Source organism: Musa acuminata, chromosome BXJ1-9 (genome assembly GCF_036884655.1).
Source record: "Musa acuminata AAA Group cultivar baxijiao chromosome BXJ1-9, Cavendish_Baxijiao_AAA, whole genome shotgun sequence".
Taxonomy (NCBI): Eukaryota; Viridiplantae; Streptophyta; class Magnoliopsida; order Zingiberales; family Musaceae; genus Musa; species Musa acuminata.
Genome location: NC_088335.1, coordinates 45,047,257 through 45,071,547, shown reverse-complemented (window position 1 = coordinate 45,071,547; position 24,291 = coordinate 45,047,257). Strand labels below are relative to the sequence as shown.

The following is a 24,291-nucleotide window of genomic DNA, read 5'->3' as shown; positions in this document are numbered from 1 at the left end:
ACAAAGCCTCTACCCTAATTGATGGAAAGTTATCCATTGTTAGGTATTGGTGTACACACATCAACCACGGGCACCACTGTGCCAATGGTAGATGACGGCTCACTGCAACATGTAAGAGAATATAGTAGCATGGCATTTCATCAAACAGTTTGTTGAAGACATAGACTTCTGTGAGTACACTGCAGAATGTGTCTCGTTTGAAGCTAAAACCTCTGGTAACTTTTGGTGTGGTTTCTCTTCCACCCATCTTCTGCTGTTTCGTTCACGAAACCTCGCGTGGTGCACACGGATCCTGGTACATTTTCGACGCCACTACAGCTTCTGAACTCCCATGGACTGCCCACGTTGAATGCTGTCGACCGCACTAATCTCATCTTGACTTAGATAGCACGCACTCAACTCTCTCGATCATGCATATACGTACAGTGTCACGTCTTCAGGATTGTTTTTTGACATGCAAAATCTACAGAAGTTGGCCGCAAGCACAACATTCAAGATTCTGCTCAAGATAATCTAATGCAAAGAAGATAGGGTGACGAAGGAGATAAGAAGATGGGAAAAAGAGAGTAATGGAGAAGTATGTGACAAATCTGAAGAAGGAAACAGATAAGATGGAAGATTGAGAGAGACAAGGAATGGCTTCATTCACATCCTGCTTCGGAATCATGTATTTATAGTCCTACCTTTTCATGTGCATACTATATATGTAATATCTTTATGTAGAAAGCATTTGAAGAAAATTTGGATTCCATCATTCCACCATTTTTGGAACAAAAACTCCGCCAGCCAATTGGATTTCATTCAGTCTTTTCAAAAGAAAGGATATAAGAAAGCTTGCAAAAGAATTAAAAGATAAAAAGGCATGATTCATCAAGGAAGAATCTGCAGCATCAATTGATTTTTCATAAGATTTAGTTCCATAACTTTTGACACAAGCAACTCAAACAATATACATAGGAATGGCGGATCAAACTGGCATGCAGCAACAAGCAAACTCTCACTTTATGTGATTTAGTTCCACAAACTTCCAATACATGCAACTCAAGCTCATAGATTGGTATCACACGATAGATCCTCACTTCGCACACAAAGACAACCTCAGAAAGCATATGACAAAGCTCCAAGCACAGCACCAATTGTGCTGACCATGCCAACCACCCTCGAAGATGCCCCATTTGGCGGCGGGGGCTGAGCAGTTGGTTCCTCCACCACCCATCCGTAAGGTGGAGGTGAAGCAGAAGCAGGAAGGGGAGCAGGTGCTAAACTTGAACTGTTGCTCCTATCAGCCATGACGACCACCACTAGCTTCTCGTTCTTGTCACAGTTATCTTTCTTTCCACTGATGAAGTAGAAGTGGCCGGAGCGAGTGAAGCTGAACACAGTGTTGCCATCATTGAAGAAATCGACGAAAGATGACGTATTGCAGCTATTGTAAGCATCGGCATCGACCAACAGCACCGAGTCTTCATCAGGAAGATAGACAAACACTGAACCACAAAATTTTCAAATGGATCGCATTAGCATAGTGAATTGTGAATTCATGGAAGCAAGCAAGAATATATTGATTGAAGAGCTTACATAGGGAGTCACTGATTTTAAATCGATTCTTCTCAGCCCATTGGTTGTACGACATGGCATTGCTGTCAGGAACACTCCAACCATTTGAGCCTCCTACCTTAAACTGAGTTCCAGCAGCTATTGATATCAGCATGAAGAAGGACAGCAGAATTAAGCACACGTAGTTTGACATGGTGAAACTTTGTAGAAAGTTGCAGAAATAGGAAGTATGGAGGCTAAAATTATTTTGTGGGTGTTGTGGAAGAGGTATGCTGTGTGGTATTTGTAGGTCTCAACAAGGCCCTTGTGCCTTTAGAAGTCTGGCCTCAGGGGCAAAGCATATGGGACTTTATGTTCAATACAAGCCTGCTTTTTTATGTTGTTGAACATCTACTTTCTGCAAGGTACTCTCTCGAAGTTATACTTTGCTTCCCGCCATGAGAATATTCATGTCTTGCATGTAAGGTCACAACATTAAGCTCATTTGTGTTGTGGGCATGCTGAGATAGGCTTCTTCTATTGAGCTGATGATGCAATCATAGCCCAAAGGCTTTGAGAGCCACCATTTGACCATATGAAAAATAGAGTATATATCAGTAAAAATCCTCTGCCCACCCTCTTTATCCTCATCTAAATGAGAAGTACAGGCACTACCTCCATGATAAGGAGCATATTTCCAATTATGTTCAACTATAAATGAATGCAAGAAGGTGTTTTTTCTGCAATTATTAATAACAGAAGGAAGTTGTTTTGCAGTTAATTTATTGTAGAAGATTTTTTTATAATTAAATATTAATGGAAAATGATTTTTACGATTAACTGATAACACAAGTTATATATAGCAATTAGTAAATAACAGATGTTTATATGATATTATTAACTTGAGCACATAGGTGTGTTTGGGTAGATAAATTTCTAAAATGAATGTTAATGACATGAGATAATTTGTAATCATGTTAAGAACATAAGTTGCGAGATATAATTGTCTTTACACTGTGATACCGCAACACAAACTGTAAAAAAAAAAAAATCTAAGCTTTCTAACATCTGTTAGGACTTCACCATGTCATATAATGCCAACAACATTGATGTTCATACTTAAGCACTAATACTAACATTGCTTATATGCCCTTGTTTTTTCTTGCATAAAGCCCTCCACAACCTAACTGCAGATTCTTGTCATGACAATGCTTCAATGAGCACATTACTTGCTACTCAGGTGATGAGCTAAAAGTTTACTCAAACTCAATGAACCAATCCCCAGAGAATTTTGTAGCACTTCTTTCTGTTAGGCATATAGAACACAGTTTTGATATCATATTCGAATGATCAAAGTTTTAGCCAGTATAACTTTGTGAGTAATTCAACAAGATGCCATTTGTTTGGCATACTAGTTTCTTCTGCTTTGTGAAGGACAGACTCTGCCAAGGATATGCATCAACTTGCTATGACTAATGTCATGTTATCTCATTCCATGACTTCCAACAACTGTGTAAGGAAAATTTTATGAGGCACTTCCCAAGATGTGAAAACATTTTGGCCATGCAAACAATACATGTAAACGATGTCTGCAGTAAAATTCATCCCTGCTCAACAGGTATAGGTCACAGAAGCTTAGCTCATGCAGTAGATAGGCTATGTAAAGTTCTAAATTTTCTTAACAACAATGATAGATACTCCAGTAAATGAAGTAAAATACGCATATTTATTCTTAAGATTTGGTAGGAACTAATATTAATACAGGAGGAAATGAACTTACAACATAGGATGCTCCTGCCTAAACACAGTAGACCCTTGCAATTATTTACTACCTTCTTTTCAGCCATGAGAGTCCTGATGTAGAGAGTGAATCATAGTTTCAATCCTTTACTCTAGATGCAGGTGACATTCTGTTCAGGACTTCTCAAAATAATCAAATCTACTAAGATAACATGAATTGAGAGAAACTTGTAGAGCAGATCTCAAGCAAGTCTTGTAAAGGTTAAACAGAACACAAAAATCCTAGATCACTGCTTTAAGATATCATGTAGCATCCTTCTTAAATCATCCTTGGCTTCCTAAGATTGCATGTCTACAATATAATTACTGAGACTGCATAAAAGGTAACACCAAAGGTTCTACCCAAGTTCTCCGATTTGGCATTGCAGATTCTCAGTATCTTGAAGTTTCTTCACCCCATTGATTTAATCTAAAAGTGTTTTACAAGTTTCAGGACTGAGTTGCTGACCTCTGTCTCATCATCTTCAGCAAATAGACAGCCCAATCCGAGAGCCCTGACATACACAACCAATGTAGTAAACCTTTGTAGTCAACTTAATTTGAGTGACATCCTATTGAGGACACATCTAGATGCTACTGACATCCTATTCAGGATTTATCAAAGTGATCAAAATCCTTTATCTCACTCTCCTCCTTTTGACATCCCATGATCCAATATAGTAAATCATGGTCCCTGGAGTACATTGATTCGCCTATTATCAAAAATATGGGATGCGCTCTCCGTACAAAAAAGCAAAATATCATGTTTCTGATAAGCAGGATTAAGAGTTCGCGCTTCAGCTGCAAATCAATTCACGGTGACCAGATCAGTCAAGTCTCCTCTGTGCTTGCCAAATCTTCCTACTTGCTTGATCCTGCGTGTTTGCTTACCCCCACAAGAAAGGGTCAATTCCTCTCGCTTCACCCTTGTATTGTAGTGTCAGTGTCAATTCCTCTCTCGGAAACAGTACAACAAATGCATTTGTAGCCTAGAATCTTGATTTTTCGCCCTACTTGGATAACATGTATGGAGAGCAACTTGTAGAGCAGATAAGTTATTTGTAAAGATTAAACAGTGCAAAAAAAATAGCTCCTTGATCTAAGATATCATGTAGGGTCCTTAAATCATCCTTGGCTTCCTAGGATTGCATGTCTTCAAAATAATTACTGTGTATACATGAAAGGTCACACCAGCAGGTTCTAACCAATTTCTTCCATTTGGCATTGCAGATTCTCAGTATTTTGAAGTTTCTTCGCCCCATTGATTTCATCTAAAAGTGCCTTACAAGTTTCAGGACTAAGTTGCCGTCCTCTTTGTTTCATCATTTCTAGCAAATAGACAGCCCGATCAGAGTGCCCTGATATACACAACCGACGTACTAAACCTTTATAGGCAACTGACTTTGGCTCAATGCCAATCTTTTCCACAGAGTCTAATAGCTGCTCCACAGCATCATAATTTTCTGTTTTGCATAGCCCCTCAATCAATGCCATATATGTGATGGCATCAGGCTTGAGATCATTCCTCTCCATATGGCTAACCATCTCTTGTGCAGCTTCAACTTTTCCATTCTTGCAGAAGCCATGGATCAAGGTGGTGCACATGATAACATCACACTCCAACCCATTTTCAGTAACCTCTAGGAAAAGTTTCACGGCTTCTTCCATCATTCCAACACGGCAAAATCCACCAATCAACATGTTGTAAGCAGCAACATCAGCCAGTCCATCAGATTCCATTAGACGGAAGAGTTTCATTGCCTCCTCCACTCTCCCTTTATGACACAAGCCATTGAGCAAAGTACCATAGATGTACTTGTCCGGGCCTGAACCATGTCCTTTCATCACATCCAAATATTTTAAAGCCTCTTCGACTTGCCCAGCTCTAATGAGCCCATCCATGAGGGTTGTATACGTGGATATAGTTGGCCTCAAACAATTAACCAACATCTGGTCGATCATTGCCACTGCATCTTTCAAAAACCAATTAGCACAAAGCCCATGAATAATAGCATTATATGTGAAAACATTTGGAAATACTCCCTTCTGCTGCATCTCAGAAAAAAGAGTTTTTGCTTCAGCCAGCATCTTCTTTTTACACAATGCATTGACAAAACAGGTGTAGGAGACAACATCTCCCAAAATTCCAGATTTACTCATCCTACCATAAAGAGCTTTTGCCACATCAATCTTGACCTCCTTACAGGATGCCGAAAGAACGCAATTAAGATTCACTATGCTAGGTTCCAATCCAAGTTGCAGCATTTCTCGAATCAAGTTCAAGCCTTTCTCTGAATCCGAGCGACCCCGTGTAACGAGCCCTATCAGCATCGAGTACGTGTAGCTGTTCGGCAGGATGCCTTCCTGCTTCATCTCATCGAGGACTGCAAAAGCATCTGAAACCCTGTGCTCGTCGCACAATCCCTTGATCAAAGTGTTGAAGGACACGACGTCGGGGGTGTACCCACGGGAGCGCAATTCACCGAGCAACTGGTGGGCGACATCAAACTGGCGGGACTGGCAGCCACAATGGATGAGGATGTTGAAGGTGACAAGGTCGGCGGCGTCGCGCGCCCAGGAGAGGGAGTCGAAGAGGGAGATGGCGGATGCGAACTGGCCGGTCCGTGAGAGGGCGGAGAAGACCGGGTTGAGGGCAGCGGGGGAGGAGGGAGGGGGCCCGAGGTCTGCGGAGTTGCGGATGGCGGCGACGGCGGCGTCGGTGTCGCCGGATGAGAGGTGGAAGCGTACGAGGTCGGCGAGGGGGTCGGGCGGAGGAACGTCCCGCGGGCAGGGGGCGAGGGTTTGAAGCGGAGAAGAAAGCCGGGGAAGAGAAGCCCTAAAGCTGGAGAGAAGGATTCTACTCCGAGTTGGTAACATTGTTTTGGGCTACGCTGTCATCGACAAGCGGTCTCCGCTCAGGTTTAAACCAAAATCGATTGCCGAGAGGAAGACGACGGATTGTGGTGGGCTATCTTCTACCTTGAAGTAGACACCGCCGAACGGCTTGCGGCGCACTTGGAGACGACGGTTTTGAGCAAAATATGAGGGCATATGATGATCGATGAAGTCGGAGTCCGATCTGAACTCAGAGGCAACCCTAAGTTCGTGGATGCACAATGAGTCGTATGGACGGAGATATGATTATTATTTTTAATTAATTAAAATATAACACAAAATCCAGTTTGTTTTTAACGGATATATTACAAATATCTAAAGATTATATTAGTTAATTAAATAGATATTTACAATAACAATGTTATATATAGTGGTCTTCTCAAATGTTTTTATTTACTTAGAACTTATTGAATAAATATTTATAATTTTTTTATATTTACAAGATTTTGTCATGTAAATCTCTAATGCACTCTCTTATACTAAAAATAGGGGTGTTATCTACCCTCCAACAAAAGTGATACATGTATTTTCATATTTAAAAAAAAAATTAATTATATCATATTATTGCTACAAGGTGAGCTCTTGTGATGATATCATAGAAAAACAGAGTATGAGAAGAACATCTCGATGAAGTGACGCTCTTCAACTTTCATTATAATAGTTGTTCATATTGGTCCTAGATTCATACTATAGTGATCATGGATTTTCTATTGTCAAGAGTCCAACTCAAGTCGTTCTTCTCGTTGATATCTTACGTGGTCTTATTCAAGTTCAAAATTTTGTTAGGATTCGTGCAAATCATCATGATGATACTCTTAAGTAAGGTCAAGTCGATTTCGATAAGTTAAATAGATAACCAATTTTAAATCTATCTCAAAAGCAAATCCAAATATGAATTAAAATAGACCATCGATTTATTTTTTTTAAGAATAAGTCTCTTTTTAATATTTGGTAATTTTTTTCTAATGTAAATTTGAGTATTATTAGATGATTGGTTTCCTTCCTAATTATGACACTTAATCATTTTATTTATCTTGCACGCTACTAATTCCCTGAAACAAATTGAATTTTCTTAGGTACTCAAGGACGAATGGCTCCTCCACACAAAGATGAAGAAGAAAGATGGTCTCAACTTCAGATGAATGTGATGGAGATGATCCTAAAGCACCTAACTATAGCCGATCATATCCGTGTTGGCGTTGTCTGTAAATCTTGGTGGTCAACTACTTCAACCATCGACTTCCTCCCTGATTCTCGTGCTCCATGGTTGGTGGTCTCCCCCAGCAGTCCGGCTCTTCGAAGATGGAGCCTTTGCCCCGTCTCCAATGGACGACGAAGCTTAGGCATGGAGATGCCAGAGGAGTTTCAAAGCCAGTGGTGTTGCAGGTCGTCCAAAGGCTGGTTGACGTTCTCACACAATCCTCCAGAAGTTTTCCTTGGTTCTAAGGCTCGTCTCCTAAATCCAATCACGGGAGCTACACTCGATATTTCTCCATGCAGCCACCATATCGATAAGAGCATCGTATCGACATCTCCGCTTGCGACAGATTGTCTCTTCATAACGTTGGGTAATAGATTCTTAGAACCATACAAAAGTGTGACTGTACATAATCTACGATCTCATACGTTCAAGACATTGGAAATAGATGACGAGCCCATGGACATAATGTTTCATCATGGAAGATTGTATGTTCTGACTGACTCGGCAAAAATCAAGGTCTACATGTTCAAACCCCGACACAAGGCGTCGGTCATCCCCATTCCCTTTCTGAATAGAGGAGAGGGAGATCGTCATTCTAGCTCATTCCAGGGTAGGCTGGTGGGGTCCGATGGTGACGTCTTCGTCGTGTACTACAACACCGACCCGAGATCAGAGCTGCAACAGTTAAAGGTTTTCAAGGTCAGGAAGTGGGGACTATGGCTTCGCGCAGTGAAGGTGAATAGCTTGGGCGTTCGTACCTTCTTCATCGGCGACTTCTCGGAGGGGGTGTCGGTATCCAACATGAAATCATCGTTAGAGTCGGAGTTGATAAAGTCAAACTGTATATATTATCGAAGGAGTGTTAAAGATAACTTGAGGAGGTATTGCATGCAGACTGGGCGTACATTCCAAGTCGCGGGGTTGGAAGTGGCAGATGATTTGCTTGGATGGTTTGCTCCCATGTCGAGGACCGATTGAGCTTGTGGTTGCAACTCCAACCGATGGCTCCTCCCATTCTTACTCCTTGCTCTACACCACCACCATCATCATCGTCATGTAAGCTTGCGTCGTCCTATCGCATGTAAAGTCTAAGATGCTTGAAATGAGTCATTAGTTGCTAGGATTAGTGCAGTATAATATAGTGTAAGGGTTCTTTGGGAACAAAAGGATCCATTAGATACTGAATTGTTGCATACGATTAGTCTTGCCTTTGCTGCTTCACTGGTTATGCTTGGAAAACAAGCCTCCCTTTCGTTGTGATAGAACGTTATGTTGTGAATAGAATGAAAATAATGCCAAATGCTGGATGAGGAGAAACGATAGATTTAAATGGATGCGATAAAAAGAAATTAAGCAGATTTGGCATAATCTGCAGTGGTGAAATTTCACGTATAATAGAGAAAAAAGTATGGAAACATTTATTGTATTATAAATTTGCCTTCTAAGAGGATTATATGTATTATGCTCATATCGTTGAAAATTTTAATTAAGGAAACCTAAGATATACTAATCAACTCTTTTAACTCTTAATAATATAAGCCTATTCTTAATCCAATCTCAATCTTCATCAAACACCCAAGTATTTTCAATTTGGAGAGGGGATGTACTTTGGGAGCACAAAAGTTGTACACTCAATGTTCACATGTCTAAGTTTTATTTTTTTTTCAAAAATAATAGAAAGGATTAATTACAAAGGTCTATAAAAATGATCTATGAAGGTCATAAAAAAAAATGGAGAGTGAAATCTGAAGGAAAGTCTTCCTTCCAGAAAACTCAAAGTATCTTCTTGTCGCCCTTTGAGGCAGCCCAATGGATTGTTCTTTTGCATTCTCCCTAGCAATGTGTGCATTAAGACAAAAAAAAAAAAAAAATCTTAGATGTACAATGAGAAGTATGGATGGTGATATGATCATTATTTTTAATTAACCAAAACATAATACATGAAATCCAGCTAGTATTTAGCAGATATATCATGAGTATTTAAAGGTTTATTACTTAATTAAATCGGTGGTTACAAGAATAATATTATATATAATGGACTTCTCAAATATTTTTATTTAAAACTTATTGAATAAATATTTAATGTCCAAAACGAATGAATATATATTGACTTATTCATCGCAAGGAATTTTTCAGACTTTTTGGGCTAATTACAAATTGCCTCGTATAATTATCTTTAACATCCCAATCCCTATACTTTCAAAAGTTATATTGGGATCCCTATTTTTACGAAAGTAAAATATTTAACCTTATTTCTTCTCACGCCATCGACTCTTCTGATGAAAATATTATACGTACTTAGTGGTAAACTAAAATGAGGCACATGCAATATTTTTGTTAGCAAAGTTAACCGCTCAAGGAATAATAGAATTAAATATTTTACTTTTATAAGTATAGGAATCCCAATATAACTTTTGAAAGTATAAAGACCAAAATACTTAAAGATAACTAATTAAGTCCATACTCACTCTTTACACGCAATGAATGACCAAATTTAACCATATCTCAAAACCAAATCCAAATAGGAATTAAAATCGACCATCAATTTATTGTTTAGAATATGTTTTCTTTTTATATTTGATAATTTTGTTCTAATGTAAATTTGATCATTTTTAGAATAAATCCAAATTTAGATTATTGGTTTCTTTCTTAATTTTGACACTTAATCTTTTTATTTACATGTCTCATTTGTTGAAACAAATCGAATTTTCTTAGATGCTAAGTACGAATGGCTCGTCCACACAAAGGTGAAGAAGAAAGATGGTCTCAGCTTCATACGGATGTGATGAAGTTGATCCTCAAGCACCTAACTATAGTCGATCATATTCGTATCGGCACTGTCTGTAAATCTTGGTTGTCAACCACTTCAACCATCAACTTCCTCTTTGATTCTCGTGCTCCATGGTTGGTGGTCTCCCCCGGCCATCCGGCTCCCCGGAGATGGAGCCTTTGCACCATCTCCAATGGACGACGAAGCTTGTGCCTGGAGATCCCCGAGGAGTTCCGAAGCCAGTGGTGTTGCGGGTCATCCAAAGGCTGGTTGACGTTCTCATACAATCCTCCAGAGGTTCTCTTTGGTTCTAAGGCGCGTCTCCTAAACCCAATCACGGGAGATACAGTCGATATTTTTCCATGCGTCCACCGTCTCGTTAAGTGCATCATATCGACATCTCCGCTTGCAGCAGGTTGTCTGTTCATAACGTTGGGTAGCGAATTCTTCGACTCATACAGAAGTGTGACTGTGCATAAACCAGGGAATCATACGTTTGAGAGATTGGAAATAGATGACCCCATGGACATCATGTTTCATCGTGGAAGATTATATGTTCTAACCGAGTCGGCAGAACTCATTGTCTACATGTTCGAACCCTGTCGTAAGGCGTCGGTCATCTCCGTTCCCTCCCTGTTTAGAAAGGGAGATCATCATCCCGGCCCATTCCAAGGTAGGTTGGTGGGGTCCGATGGTGACATCTTCATCGTGTACTACAACACCGACCCGAGATCAGAGCCGCAACAGTTAAGGGTTTTCAAGGTGAGGGAGGGCAGACTATGGCGTCAGGTGGTGGAGGTGAATAGCTTGGGCGGTCGCACCTTCTTCATCGGTGGCTTCTCGGAGGGGGTGTCGGTGTCCAACATGGAATCATCGTTAGAGTCGGAGTTAATAAAGTCAGACTGTGTTTACTATCGAAGGCGTGTTAAAGATAACTTGTGGAGGTATTGCATGCGGACTGGGCGTACATTCCAAGTTGCAGGGTTGGAAGTGGCAGGTGATTTGCTTGGATGGTTCACTCCCAAGTCGAGGACCGATCGAGCTTGATGGTTGTAACTCCAACCGATGGCTCCTCCCATTCTTACTCCTTGCTCTTCACCACCATCATCATCATCGTCATGTAAGCTTGCGTCGTCCTATCGCATGTAAAGTCTAAGATGCTTGTAATGAGTCATTGGTTGCTTGGATTAGTGCAGTATAATATAGTGTAAGGGTTCTTTGGGAACAAAAGGATCCATTAGATACTGAATTATTGCTTACGATTAGTCTTGCCTTTGCTCCTTCACTGGTTATGCTTGGAAAACAAACCTCCCTTTCGTTGTGATAGAACGTTATGTTGTGAATAGAACGAAAATAATGCAAATGCTGGATGAGGAGAAACGATAGATTTAAATGGATACGATAAAGAGAAATTAAGCAGATTTGGCATAATCTGCATGGTGAAATTTCACGTATAATAGAGAAAAAAAAGTATGGAAACATTTATTGTATTATAAATTTGCCTTCTAAGAGGATTATATGTATTATGCTCATATTGTTGAAAATTTTAATTAAAGAAACCTAATATTTACTCATCAACTCTTTTAATTCTTAATAATGCAAGCCTATTCTTAATCCTATCTCAATCTTCATCTCACACCCAAGTATTTTCAATTTAAAGGAGAGAGGATGCACAAAAGCTATACACGCAAATGTTCACGTCTAAGAGGTTTTTTTTTCCCCCAAAAAAGTAGAAAGGTTTAATTACAGAGGATAAAGTCTATAAAAATGACCTATGAAGGTCATCAACCAAAATGGAGAGTGAAATCTGAAGGAAAGTCTTCCTTCCAAAGAAACCCAATGTTCTGTTGCATTCTCTGAAGCAATGAATGCAATCAAAAAAAGAAACTTAAGATGTCTGTCATGTCAAATATTGGATCTTCCATGGGGAGTCTTGTCATGATGTATTCTTTCAATATCAAGTAGTCGATCTACCATATGATTGATGCGAAGCCCTTTATCAAGCATGGAAGAGGCCTTTTTTGATTGCCAATGCTTTACATTGGAGAGCAGAAAGCTCCAAGAGCCCTTTGTAGCCCGCAAATCTACAAGTTCCATCACTATCTCTATAATAAATCCCAACCTGCCAACCTGCATGAAAGAAGAGCCATCAGTATTTAATTTAATAAATTCAAATGGGGTTTGATCCATTTTAAGTCGATCCGTTTGTGTATTGTTTCCCATAATTGTGAATTGGCTAGCTTAAAAGCTAGTTTCAACTGAGGCCTCAGCCCAAACATACTTACCCCACGTCTAAGCTTTCCGACAGTGTGTTTGGATTTTGCGTCTCTTCCCATCTTCATATTATTCTTTGTTCCATTCTAAAACCAACATAAAGCCCAATGGCTTTCACCTGCATTGGCAGAAAAACATCTGCATTTATCAACCTGGAACATCGAAATAACAAACATACCTTAAAAGCATTTGAAAGAAATGTTAGCAGCAGATATTATAGTGTCAAATCTGAGTCACTTTTCCTGAATGGAAACCAATGTCATGATGGATTTTAGATGTGGTCTCTCCTAAGTGGTCGCGTTCATCAGATTATAGCCGGTCCATCATCTTTTATGATGGCAAATCGTTATCTCAAATCCTTGTCGCAAATAGATGACCAAGTGGAGGAGATCATGTAGAAGAGAACCTAACACGGAGGATGATTCTGACCTCACCAAACAATACAGAGAACCTGAAACTGGAGACACTCCTTGAGGACATCAATAATGGCATAGGCTAAGGTAGACCTTTCTAATATTTAAGCATATTGTGAATCAGTTCATATAGATTTCATGTTTGAATTCTCATTTAACCTTTAAAGAAAAATAGAGTTTATCCTATTGTTTTATCTATTATACTTTCTTATTTGAAAGATATCAAACTATACCTTGCCTGGTGGTATAATTTTCTTTGCAAGCTGCTATTGGGATGAACTAATAAGTGGTGTTTGACACCTAATATGTATGCTTTTAACTCTGAATTTTCATTGCTCCTACTCTATCACCTTACCGCTACAGACTGCACTGATCATGTTCGATAGTTTCTTTGTAACTTTAAGTCTCTAAATTACATTATTCTTATGCACCTTCAGTCCTCAGTCCTCAGCTGCATTATCATGTTCGATAATTTCTTTGTAACCACTACAGTAAGAGTTAACTAAGGACCATAGGTGCACAAGAAAAATGCAATATCTGGTTTCAGAAATTTCAGACAACAGTTTCTTTTTAAAGCACCTTCTTCTAAGACAGCAACTTTCAGTTGTTGGTGATTGGTTCAAGGAATATGGATATCTTGGCCTGAGAATTACACAGTAGAAATTGTGGCAAAATCTGAATGCGGATTCTCTTGCAAGAACTGCAAGAAGTTTAAACATCAGGAGGAAATCACAAATACAGTAATTTCACAAAGACATTTTGCGCACTCAAAAGATCCAAGGTTTGTATCCTACTCTAAGTTTGCATGTTATGTAATGTGTGAAAGAGTAAAATAAGAAAAAAACATGAGAGAATTTTACCATGGGCATATTTTGGTATTATAGAAAACATATAATGTATCGATTTAGTTCCTTATTGAAAAGTAAAAAAGACCTGAATTTATAAGAATTAGATGTGCTTAACATAAGTTTAAGCGTTTGGGCAGATGGTATAGACTTAATGAGAATGCTTAAGATAAACTTACCACATTCAATGTACGACACCCAAATACTTCGTGTATCGTTCACCCGAATACTTCGTGCCAAAGTTAATCATCCAAAACCAGCTCCTTCACCTGCCAATTAAAATGAAATATCATTAGGATATTGGCATACCCAGCTCAAAAATGTGCAATGGCTGCTCCTTGCAGCCCATTAACCACACAGAAAACAAGTAATGGATCCTGCAATCATCTGATATACTTAAAAGGAACAATTTCAATTTCAAAATAAATAACAGTCCAACTTATTGCAACATCAAAATAGTTGGTAAAAAGGAAGGATTTCATCTTCCTAGTTTGTCATGCTTGATTTGTTGAGGATGGAAGGGCCATTCCAATGGCATCGCCTTGGTCCACACAAAGAAGGTATGTCTATGGGACAATAACCCTTTCCTTATCTCCACCTGTATCGCAAAGCGCTTCTACCAAATGGCGCCTCCTCCGCCTTCCATCTTCACTCACAAATAACCCTCTCCTCAGCTCCATTTCCTCTTGCAAGGCGTTTCTCTCACCCTTCTTTCCGCCGAATGGCCTCCTCCGCCTTCCATCTCTTCCCGCCACCAAACTCCCGCCTTCCTCAACCCCACCCTTCCCGCCAAAAACTTCCCGCTACCCCATTCCGCGGCCCCCGCTGCACCTCCTCCTCCCCTTCCATTGGAAACCCTGACCCTGCCTCGGACTCGAATCCTACCCTTGAAGCTAACCAATCGGAGGAATTGCCGGACCTCCCGCCGGCGGCCATCACTACCTCCTTCGAGATCGAGAAGCGGCGGAAGTCGGCGATCCTCCGCGAACCCGGGCGGCAGTCCGGTCTGCAGAGACCGGAGCCGCCCAACTTCGAGATCGGGTGGAAGCGGACCAAGGAGATCAAGATCGAGAAGCCCAAGGGGTGGGAGATCGCGGACTTCCTGGAGAAGCTGGAGGGGCTGATGGCGCGTGGGCGGTTCGGGACCGCGGAGCTGCTGGCGAAGACCGGGGAGATCGTGGCGGAGCGGGCGCGGGAGGAGGCGGAGGTGCTGCAGGCCGGCGGCGAGGTGGAGGAGCGGATGGTCACGGAGCTGCACCGCGTGCTGCGCCTCATGGAGATGGACCTGGCCATGGTGCGGGCCGCCGTCAAGGAGGAGACGCTCGCGGAGCGGATCGAGCAGGCCCGCGCCCGGTGCCGCCAGGCCATCCTGGTGGCCCTCTCCTTTTGAAACAGAATGAGGTTGAGATCAGCATTACCCAAGCGCGCAAACTGTTTGTTCAAATGCTCGAAAGGGAGTGAGCTCGCTATATTGTTGTGATGGAACGTATAATCAATCACTTGATCACATGCAAGCAATCCCTACTTGAGGAAGCCTTCTTTGTTCTCCTCACAAGAATGCAGCAGTCAGCCATAATAGCTCTCTACCAAGCAGAGTTCACAACTATAAAAAATGTTTTGAAGTTGCAGCAACAACAGCAACAGCAACAGCACTACACGAAGAGATGTTGACTTGATAATTACAAATAATAGCAACGAAGACATGCTATAATAAAAGTTTCGTATTTGCGCACATATCAGAAACTAATTGATGAAAAAAGAAAAAAAACTACGTGGAAAATGAAGCAGCAGACATATTGTTGTTGACTTGACAATAATTAATATATATATATATATATATATATATAGTCAAATAGTCATATTGTCAAAATGTTGTGTCAATGAAGCACAATGATCGGATGATTATTTCCGAAAGGTGACCACACACTCAAGATAATCACATCATCATGTTGTTCATAATATAGTATCAGTCATATCGTACGTTTAAATTGGTCAAAGTTGGATTTGACCAATTGGGTTGCTGGTTGATCTGCTACACGAGCTAATAGGATATAGCAACAGAGGACAAATTGAGAGCACAAGATGTCAAGTGAGCTTATTTGGTGTGGGGCTTACTTGGGGCTCCTCAAACCAAACCTTATTAGGTCGAGTACATGCATCTTAAGCGAAGTTAGATTAGGATTCCTCATCCATCAAATCAAGAATCTCAATCTCAAAAGAGGAGAAGCCCAATCTCACTAGGTCGAGTGGGCACCTATGAGGCTAAGTCGTGGGCCATTTCTTCAAAAGAGAATGGGTCTTTTACTACCTTCGAGAGTTAAATACTTAACCACTTTCTTACATAAGCATCATACAAGAATTTGTCATATACACAATACAAACATATATAAGTTTTCTTTATACTTATGACATGTGATGCATCCCGAAGTATCTTATTTGGACGTGATGTGTTTATCTAAGATAAAAATATCATCTAAAGCACCCAATACATTTGAAAGTGTTCTTGGAGAACAAGAAGTCACCCAAAGTATCCAATACAATCGACACATCTCTTTGTGTGTGAAACTTCTAGATAGAACAAAAAAGCGTTTAAATGTCTGAAGCATCCTAAAGCATATCCTTTGCATATGAAGTATCTATACTGAATATACAAAGCATCCAAAGTATTTAGTTTGATCGATGTATACCCTTTATGTGTGATATGCATGTATCTTCTACCCATGAATTGAAGTGAGACAAGGGACAAATGAGGTAGATTTTTTTCACTTTTGGTAATATTTCTCCCTCGTTTAAGTTCCAAATACTCAATAACCTTTTCTCTTCCACACATAACATTGCCTCTGGTCAATTTCGTTAAGTTAAATTGATGATCGAATTAGACTACATCAAGTGGATAAGTTTCAAAACGCAAATATGGATAAGAATTAAAATAGACTATTGATTCATTATTTGGTAATGTAAATTTAAATATAATTATATTATTTGTTTCTTCCTAATTATGACTCTTAATCTTTTTTATTTATTTATATGCTACATGTCTAGTTTGCCCTACAAATTAATTATTCTTAGATACCTCCTACGCACAAATGGCTTCTCCATTAACAAGTGAAGGAGAAAGAGCAAGTTGGGCTCGACTTAATATGGATGTGATGGAGATGATCCTGGAGCACCTAACTATAGTCGACCATGTCCGTTTTAGCAATGTCTGCAAATCTTGGCGATCAACCACCATCATCTCCCTCCATGCTCTACATGCTCCATGGTTGTTGGTCAGCGTAGATCAATCTCCTCTAAGTTGGGGCCTTTACACCACCTCTAATGGACGACGAAACTTAGTCTTGGAGATCCCAAAGGAGTTTCAAAGCCAGTATTGTTGTGGGTCATCCAAAGGATGGTTGATATTCGTACCCAAACCACCAATACGTTTTCGAGGTTATACAGTTCATCTCCTAAATCCAATCACCGGCACTATGATCAAATTTTATCCATTCATGCACTTTATTATTAAGGGTGTCATATCAACATCTCCGCTTGCATCAGATTTTCTCTTCGCGATATTGGGTTCTCACTGTATGAAAGAGAACATAAGTGTATTTTTATATGAACCAGGGTATCAATCATGCCAGGACTTAGAGATAGATGATCCCATGGATATTATGTTTCACCATGGAAGGCTGTATGTTCTGACTAGCAAGGCAAAAATCATGGTCTATGCATTCAAACCCCACTGGAAGGTGTCGATCATCCCTATTCCTTCCTTGTTTGGAAAGGAAGATCATCATCCTAGCTCATGCAATGGTAGGCTTGTGGGGTCTAATGATGATATCTTTGTTGTGTTCTATGATACCATGCTGGGAGAGCAACAACAATTGAAGGTTTTCAAGGTCAGGGAAAGGGGACTACGCCATCACGTAGTGGAGGTTGATAGCTTGGGCGGTCACACCTTCTTCATTTGTAGCTTCTCGGAAGGGGTGTCAGTATCTAAGACAAAGTCAGAGTTAATAAAGCCAGACTGTATCTATTATCTAAGTCTTGAAGATAACCTAAGGAGGTATTGCATGAAAAGAAGGCATACATTTCAAGTAGCAGGGTTGGATGCGTCAGGAGATATCCTTGAATGGTTCACTCCCAGATTTGAGGATCGATCGAGTTTGATGGTAGTGACTTCATCCAATGGCTCCTCCCATTCTCGCTACTTGCTCCTCGCCATCATCATCATCATCATGTTAGCCTGTGTCATCCAATACGTGTTGGGAAAGCTTGTATGATTGATTTCTATAAGCATTTATCAAATTAAAGGTTGTAAACAGTATTTTGTCGACTAAATCAGTGAATTTAAATATTTACATATATAATAATGCATGTTAATCTTTATTGCTCAGCTTTCAATTAATTTGATAGTAAATGTTCGAGTGTTAGTAATGAGTTCCAGAATTAGTATAGTAAATGCAGCACAACCATTTTACATTTAGTATGATAAATCTTTGTGAATGAAAAGATCCATTTGATGAAAATTATTGCTTCTTCTTCTTATTGGATTTAAAAGAGGATAGGAGGAAGAAGATGCTCCTATCATTCATCTTTCCATTGTCTCATCCATAAATCCATTTTACCAATGTGGGGGTGAGAAACTATGAGCTTTCATCAAACTCATAAGATTTATATCTTTTGTCATTATTACTTCAATAATTAGACAACTTTAATTTTTAACAAAGTATTTAAACTTCTTGAAAATATTAACAACTTCACATTTTTACCTTATGAAATAACCCCAAGTCATGCAAATGTAATGATCAATAAATAGAATAAAGAGAATATCTTCATGGATCCACAAATATCCAAATGCACTAATGATAGCATTTTTCTTATTCCTCAATCCACTCATCAAGAAAATGATAGTTTGTAGTACTTTTCAAGTGCACATCCATCACAAATAGATATTGCCTTTCTTCAATAATAGATAGTCCTTCCACCATGAATTTTTGTGAAAGAAACTTGAGACTACCAAATTCCAAATGACTTAAGTCTCTTACATCATAACCAAGAATCATCTATCATATATGCTCTTCTAGTAACATTTGGTTATACTTACTTGTGATAATATTTGACTTCTATTCTTTGCATTTGCTACCTTTAGTGAACCAAATGAAGTTAAGGCTATCAAACTTTATTTTCTTTATTGATTGTCATAATATGATCAATTTTTTTTAGGATATTAATTAAAATCTTCTTCATAGATCTCTTGTCACTAATATTTTGACCATTAATCTTCATTTGGTTCACTAACTTTATAAGTTTTGTGTAGAAATCATTTTGATAGTCTTAAATTTCATTTTTTTTTGTTGCTTATCTTTTAATCTAATTATTTGATCTCTTGCATGGTTCCATATTATCAGAATCATCATAACCATTCTCAAGTTCTCATATTCACAAATTAAAAAGCATAATTTTCAGCATTAATAATTGGAAAACTTGATGCTGTAAGTTGAGAGACTTGAGTTGCCATTGCTTGCAATGGTGGATCCTCCCTGAATCTTCTTCTTCCTTGTAGCTTGAATCCACAAGAATGATCAAGAGAGGGCTTTGATTTGTTTGGCTACTGTAATTAAAGATTGTATAAGAAAAGACAATGAGAAGAGCATCTTCTTCCTACAATAATATTTGAAATCCAATCTATCATACCAGTCCTATAAATCACACAATCTTCATCACATAACCAGTAAACATGAGTCTTAAACTCAACACCTTGCGATGATCTTCATCAAGATCTTGATGAGCTCGAGGAAGATGAAACTTTGCGTCTTTTTTTGACTGCATCTTCTTCATAGCTTTTGGAGCTTTGGGAATCACAGACCGAGGGCTGCAAATACATGGAGAGCATCAGCAAAGAATACAACACTAACAACTGATGCTTCTCTTACATTTAACTGGAAGCAGAAATATGAAGTTACTGATACAGAAGAGAGATGTCAGTGTCGACCATAGCAGATGATGAGTCTTGGGATATGGGCTGATGATGGAAATCGATATTGTCAAGCCATCATCTTGTTATTATAACTTAATATTACATTACTAATTGATGTTGATGCTACCAATATCCTAACAGGCGATTAAAATGCTTTAAATCTGCATAAATGGCAGATTAATTTAGCAAATGATAAAGATGTTATGTGAAGAAGGAAGCCTACTCAAGATCCCATGCCCTTGATGAGGTCATAATACACCTAATACATGAATGCAAACTAGAGTCTATGGGGTGTCTTTGGCAGAATTCAGATGTTTTCAAGAACTTTGAGTCCTCTTGGAGAAGAACACAAAGTTACTTTTGTCATCACTCTTCTTTAGATTCTACCGCCATGGTTGGACTCATTTGTCTTCTTTCTTTTCACGTACCTTAATAGGCCGGCACTGTATCTTCCTTATTAATCCTTCTTAGTCTTACCTTTTAGTAGGTTTCTTTCTCCTGTGACTTGCTTGGAGCTCACACAATGAACGACCTTCTCAAGGTATTCATCTCCTTCTTTCAGAGTAAAGAGTTCATTATGTTTTATGGGCATTGTGGCTCTGTTATATAGAAATCCTACACAAACCGGATTATGTGTTGATTTTTCGTATATTAGTTATCTTCATTAATCTCATAAAGAATTCATTATGTTTTATGGGCATTGTGGCTCTGTTATATAGAAATCTTACACAAACTGGATTATGTATTGATTTTTTGTATAGTAGTTATCTTCATTAATCTCATAAAGAATTCATTATGTTTTATGGGCATTGTGGCTCTGTTATATAGAAATCTTACACAAACTGGATTATGTATTGATTTTTTGTATAGTAGTTTTCTTCATTAATCTCATAAAGAATTCATTATGTTTTATAGGCATTGTGGCTCTGTTATATAGAAATCTTACACAAACTGGATTATATGTTGATTTTTTGTATAGTAGTTATCTTCATTAGTCTCATAAAGAATTCATTATGTTTTATGGGCATTGTGGCTCTGTTATATAGAAATCTTACACAAACTGGATTATGTGTTGATTTTTTGTATAGTAGTTTTCTTCATTAATCTCATAAAGAATTCATTATGTTTTATAGGCATTGTGGCTCTGTTATATAGAAATCTTACACAAACTGGATTATATGTTGATTTTTTGTATAGTAGTTATCTTCATTAGTCTCATAAAGAATTCATTATGTTTTATAGGCATTGTGGCTCTGTTATATAGAAATCTTACACAAACTGGATTATGTGTTGATTTTTTGTATGGTAGTTATCTTCATTAATCTCATAAAGAATTCATTATGTTTTATAGGCATTGTGGCTCTGTTATATAGAAATCTTACACAAACTGGATTATGTGTTGATTTTTTGTATAGTAGTTATCTTCATTAATCTCATAAAGAATTCATTATGTTTTATAGGCATTGTGACTCTGTTATATAGAAATCTTACGCAAATTGGATTATTTTTGATTTTTTGTATAGTAGTTATCTTCATTAATCTCATAAAGAATTCATTATGTACAGCATGTAATATAGGCACCTGAGCTGATCATTTTATAAAAGAAACCATGTCACTGACACCATGATGCTTTCATTGAATAGAGGAATTCTTTTGAAATGAGCACAAGTCAATCTCCGAAGGTGAGGGATGTCGAATTAGGAAGTCTGCATTCGGATAATACATCAGACTATGGAATGGAAGATTTTTTTAAGCAGGTAATATTACTGTACATGTACTCCGAATTGTCTAATGGAAACAATATGTTCACATCTTCAAAATGAGAATCCCAATAATGTTTGTTTTGGAAAATACTTTACCCTCATATTTGTTATGAGTGAAGTTATTTTAGAGAGTTTGCATTTAGTTTTCATATGTTACTTTGTTCTCTAGCTTTCCTTGTATTCTCTAACTCAGCCTGATCATTAAAAAAAAAGAAGAATAATTTATCTTTGGATGTTTATTCATTCATCTTTATTAGGTCACTGGAATTGAGAAGATGATGGAAAAAATATCCAATCACCTTAAGAAGCTTCAGGTTTGTCACACATTCTTAATCATGTCTTCCTAATTTCCTTTATTTCCACATTGAGTTCATAAACAGAAGTATATAACTCACTGCTCTTGTGATGGTCTGCTGTTGTGGTAATGTTTGGTGATGCTGTCACTGAATCCTTATTCTCCTTATTAGTTTTGCATATTTGTTATGTTTTAGTTATCTTTTGCCATTAATGAATGAGCAGGTAAGGTTTCTCAGATCATTAATTTCTTTTCTCCTTTATCTTCTGTAGCCATCAAATCTTTATGACTTTAGTAACTAAGATATATTTAAAGTAGGCTGCAATAGCTATGATTTGATGCTCATTATCCTCTCCTTACCAAGGAAAATTTTGGTATCATCTGGTATGGTTTATGATGCATGATATTGAACTTGTATTTACAACATACAAATGTTTGACCTTGTAATGGAAAAAGCTATCTGTTTAGGATCTTTAGGGGCAATTGGAGATTCATGAATGCCAATGAAAGTCATAATAGATTCAAAGAGATGTGTTTGTTATCATAATATTTTTCCCCTTTTTTTGTTGAAAAAGCTACAAATTCTTTTGAAGCCAAAGATAAGTAACCAGTTCATCGATCTGTTAGAAATGTGATCCCAACTAATGTTAATCATCCATATGTACCAGGAAGGAAATGAAAATTCCAAGTCTGCTACTAAAGCCTCTTCGATGAAAAGTACAGATCTCTTCAGCTTACAGCTGATCATTTCCATGTTCTTTAAGTCAACTGAAACATAACATACTTGGTTCCAGCAATTAGACAGCAAATGGAGAAGGATGTCGATGAAGTTGGAAAAATTGCTCACATGATCAAAACCAAACTACAGGAAATTGACAGAGATGTATTGTTTTTTAAAGTTCATGTTTGAAAGTATCAATTCCAGAGAATTCATAATATCATGAATCTATCGATTCCCTTATTCTTCTATAGAATTTAGCCAACAGAAATAAGCCTGGCTGTGAGAAGGGAACAGGAGTCGATCGATCCAGGATGGCTCTGACTGCGTGAGTGTTACCATTATGCTTGTAATCATCATATCAGTTCATAGCAACTCAGCTCAAAACATGTTCCTGAAACATTATCATTGTTTTTTCTGCTTCCCACCACAGTGCTCTAAAGAAGAAATTGAAGGACAGAATGAATGACTTCCAGGTACCATATCAGATATGTCCAATCCTGCATGTCATAGTTCTTCTTTTCTGTACTATCTTTGATCAAGGAAATGTGTTGTAGAATCTCAGGAAAAGTATCCAAGATGACAACAGAGAGGTGGTTGAAAGAGCGGTGTTTACAGGTCTCAATCTTTCTCCTTTCTGCTTTCTGAAAAAAAAGATATAAAGTAAAAGGAAAATTATTACTGAACTTGTTCTAAACTTTGTAAAATTTGACAGTCACCGGAACATTACCAACTGATGAGGTGAGGTTTATAGCCATTATGGCCAGGTGGATTAGTATGCTAAACTCTTCATGTACTCACTCTTGGTTGCTCAAGCATGTGCAGATGATCGATTGCCTGATTGCGAATGGAAACAATGAGCAAATCTTCCAAAAGGCAATTCAAGAAATGGGTAGAGGGCAAGTATGATCATTATTGTACTGGGGATTAAGGATTACATTGGTATTTGGTCATTAGTTGTGCTTTAATCATTATGAAGCATGTTTTCCAGATAATTGACATCATAGAGGAAATCCAAGAGAGGAATGATGCTGTGAAGGAGATTGAGAGAAAGCTACTTGACTTGCATCAGGCATGATCATGAAATAGTAAATTGCAGGAACTATTATTATCTTTGTTTCACTTTTATTTCTCTGACAATTTATCATCTATGTGAACTTTGGTTAGGTTTTCATGGATATGGCTGTATTGGTTGAGGCACAAGAAGAGATCCTGGATAACATTGAATCTCAGGTCTGCATTTTTGCTTCCTGGATATGGAATTCTGCTTCAAAATATATATCATGCTTATTGATGAAATATGAGCCTAATAAAACCATAACAATCAAAACTTTGGCTATAATTATTTCTTGCAAGGCCTAAATCAATTGTTCATTTTGTTTCTTTTTTCCTGAACCTTACTGATCATATCATCTCTACAGGTAGCCACTGCCATGAACCATGTGCAATATGGAAATAATGAATTGCTAACTGCAAAGAGCCTCTCAAAAAGATCAAGGAAATGCATGCTTATTGCTATAGTGATCCTCTTGGTAATTGCAGCAGTCATTGTGCTCTCAATCCTGAAACCATGGAAGTGACACAAGAATGACAATGCCTGCACATCTGGTTCAGTCATCCAGCCTCAAAGATGAACAGATAGAGAAGCTCAATATCTGATCTGCCACTTGCAGACATAAATGTTTATTTTCATCAATATATGCTATGATATCATAAACCTACCTACTTAGATACACTAAATTTCATACTTTTTGACAGGGAAAAACACCAAAATTTCTCTTTAAAGTCACAAGTTTCAGTCCTAGTGATTAATGAGGAGTTACTGACTGCAGAAACA

The 24,291-nt window shown here is 38.3% G+C and overlaps 5 protein-coding genes and 1 pseudogene across 6 annotated transcripts; 4 read left to right on the top strand and 2 right to left on the bottom strand.

The window, feature by feature from the left end:
* Window positions 1-870: 870 nt before the first annotated feature.
* LOC135593751 (early nodulin-like protein 9) lies at window positions 871-3,563 on the bottom strand. 2 transcript variants are annotated; one of them, XM_065084010.1, is made up of 3 exons: window positions 3,317-3,563; window positions 1,579-1,695; window positions 871-1,487 (listed from the first exon to the last, which is right to left on the bottom strand). In XM_065084010.1, exons 1-3 carry the CDS (start codon window positions 3,381-3,383, stop codon window positions 1,099-1,101), a joined length of 573 nt encoding a protein of 190 aa, XP_064940082.1. In that variant the 5' UTR covers window positions 3,384-3,563; the 3' UTR covers window positions 871-1,098. The 2 variants fall into 2 exon arrangements, with proteins under 2 accessions (XP_064940082.1, XP_064940083.1); XM_065084011.1 differs by lacking the exon at window positions 3,317-3,563 and having other exon boundaries at window positions 1,579-3,308.
* A 149-nt stretch (window positions 3,564-3,712) lies between these two features.
* LOC135593749 (pentatricopeptide repeat-containing protein At1g62910-like) lies at window positions 3,713-6,432 on the bottom strand. Its single transcript, XM_065084009.1, has one exon. It carries the CDS (start codon window positions 6,190-6,192, stop codon window positions 4,516-4,518), a length of 1,677 nt encoding a protein of 558 aa, XP_064940081.1. The 5' UTR covers window positions 6,193-6,432; the 3' UTR covers window positions 3,713-4,515.
* Window positions 6,433-7,300: 868 nt separating this feature from the next.
* Window positions 7,301-8,389, top strand: LOC135594146 (uncharacterized). Its single transcript, XM_065084559.1, has one exon. It carries the CDS (start codon window positions 7,301-7,303, stop codon window positions 8,387-8,389), a length of 1,089 nt encoding a protein of 362 aa, XP_064940631.1.
* Window positions 8,390-10,139: 1,750 nt separating this feature from the next.
* LOC103999005 (uncharacterized) lies at window positions 10,140-11,228 on the top strand. The gene has a single exon (XM_009420631.2). The coding sequence runs from the start codon at window positions 10,140-10,142 to the stop codon at window positions 11,226-11,228; it is 1,089 nt and encodes a 362-aa protein (XP_009418906.2).
* A 2,676-nt stretch (window positions 11,229-13,904) lies between these two features.
* On the top strand, window positions 13,905-15,220 carry LOC103998888 (protein CHLORORESPIRATORY REDUCTION 41, chloroplastic). The gene has a single exon (XM_009420496.3). It carries the CDS (start codon window positions 14,435-14,437, stop codon window positions 15,101-15,103), a length of 669 nt encoding a protein of 222 aa, XP_009418771.2. The 5' UTR covers window positions 13,905-14,434; the 3' UTR covers window positions 15,104-15,220.
* Window positions 15,221-16,799: 1,579 nt separating this feature from the next.
* Window positions 16,800-24,088, top strand: LOC103999003 (syntaxin-132-like; annotated as a pseudogene).
* Window positions 24,089-24,291: the final 203 nt, after the last annotated feature.

What these genes read in the sequence shown, in the direction of transcription:
- LOC103998888 (XM_009420496.3), top strand. Translation starts at nt 14,435, where the DNA reads ATGGCCTCCTCCGCCTTCCATCTCTTCCCGCCACCAAACTCCCGCCTT.
- LOC103999005 (XM_009420631.2), top strand. Translation starts at nt 10,140, where the DNA reads ATGGCTCGTCCACACAAAGGTGAAGAAGAAAGATGGTCTCAGCTTCAT.
- LOC135593751 (XM_065084010.1), bottom strand. Translation starts at nt 3,383, where the DNA reads ATGGCTGAAAAGAAGGTAGTAAATAATTGCAAGGGTCTACTGTGTTTA. An exon ending in AGGCAGGAGCATCCTATGTT is followed by an intron (nt 1,696 to 3,316) that starts GTAAGTTCATTT and finishes TGATATCAATAG; the next exon opens with CTGCTGGAACTCAGTTTAAG. An exon ending in TAAAATCAGTGACTCCCTAT is followed by an intron (nt 1,488 to 1,578) that starts GTAAGCTCTTCA and finishes TTTGTGGTTCAG; the next exon opens with TGTTTGTCTATCTTCCTGAT.
- LOC135594146 (XM_065084559.1), top strand. Translation starts at nt 7,301, where the DNA reads ATGGCTCCTCCACACAAAGATGAAGAAGAAAGATGGTCTCAACTTCAG.
- LOC135593749 (XM_065084009.1), bottom strand. Translation starts at nt 6,192, where the DNA reads ATGTTACCAACTCGGAGTAGAATCCTTCTCTCCAGCTTTAGGGCTTCT.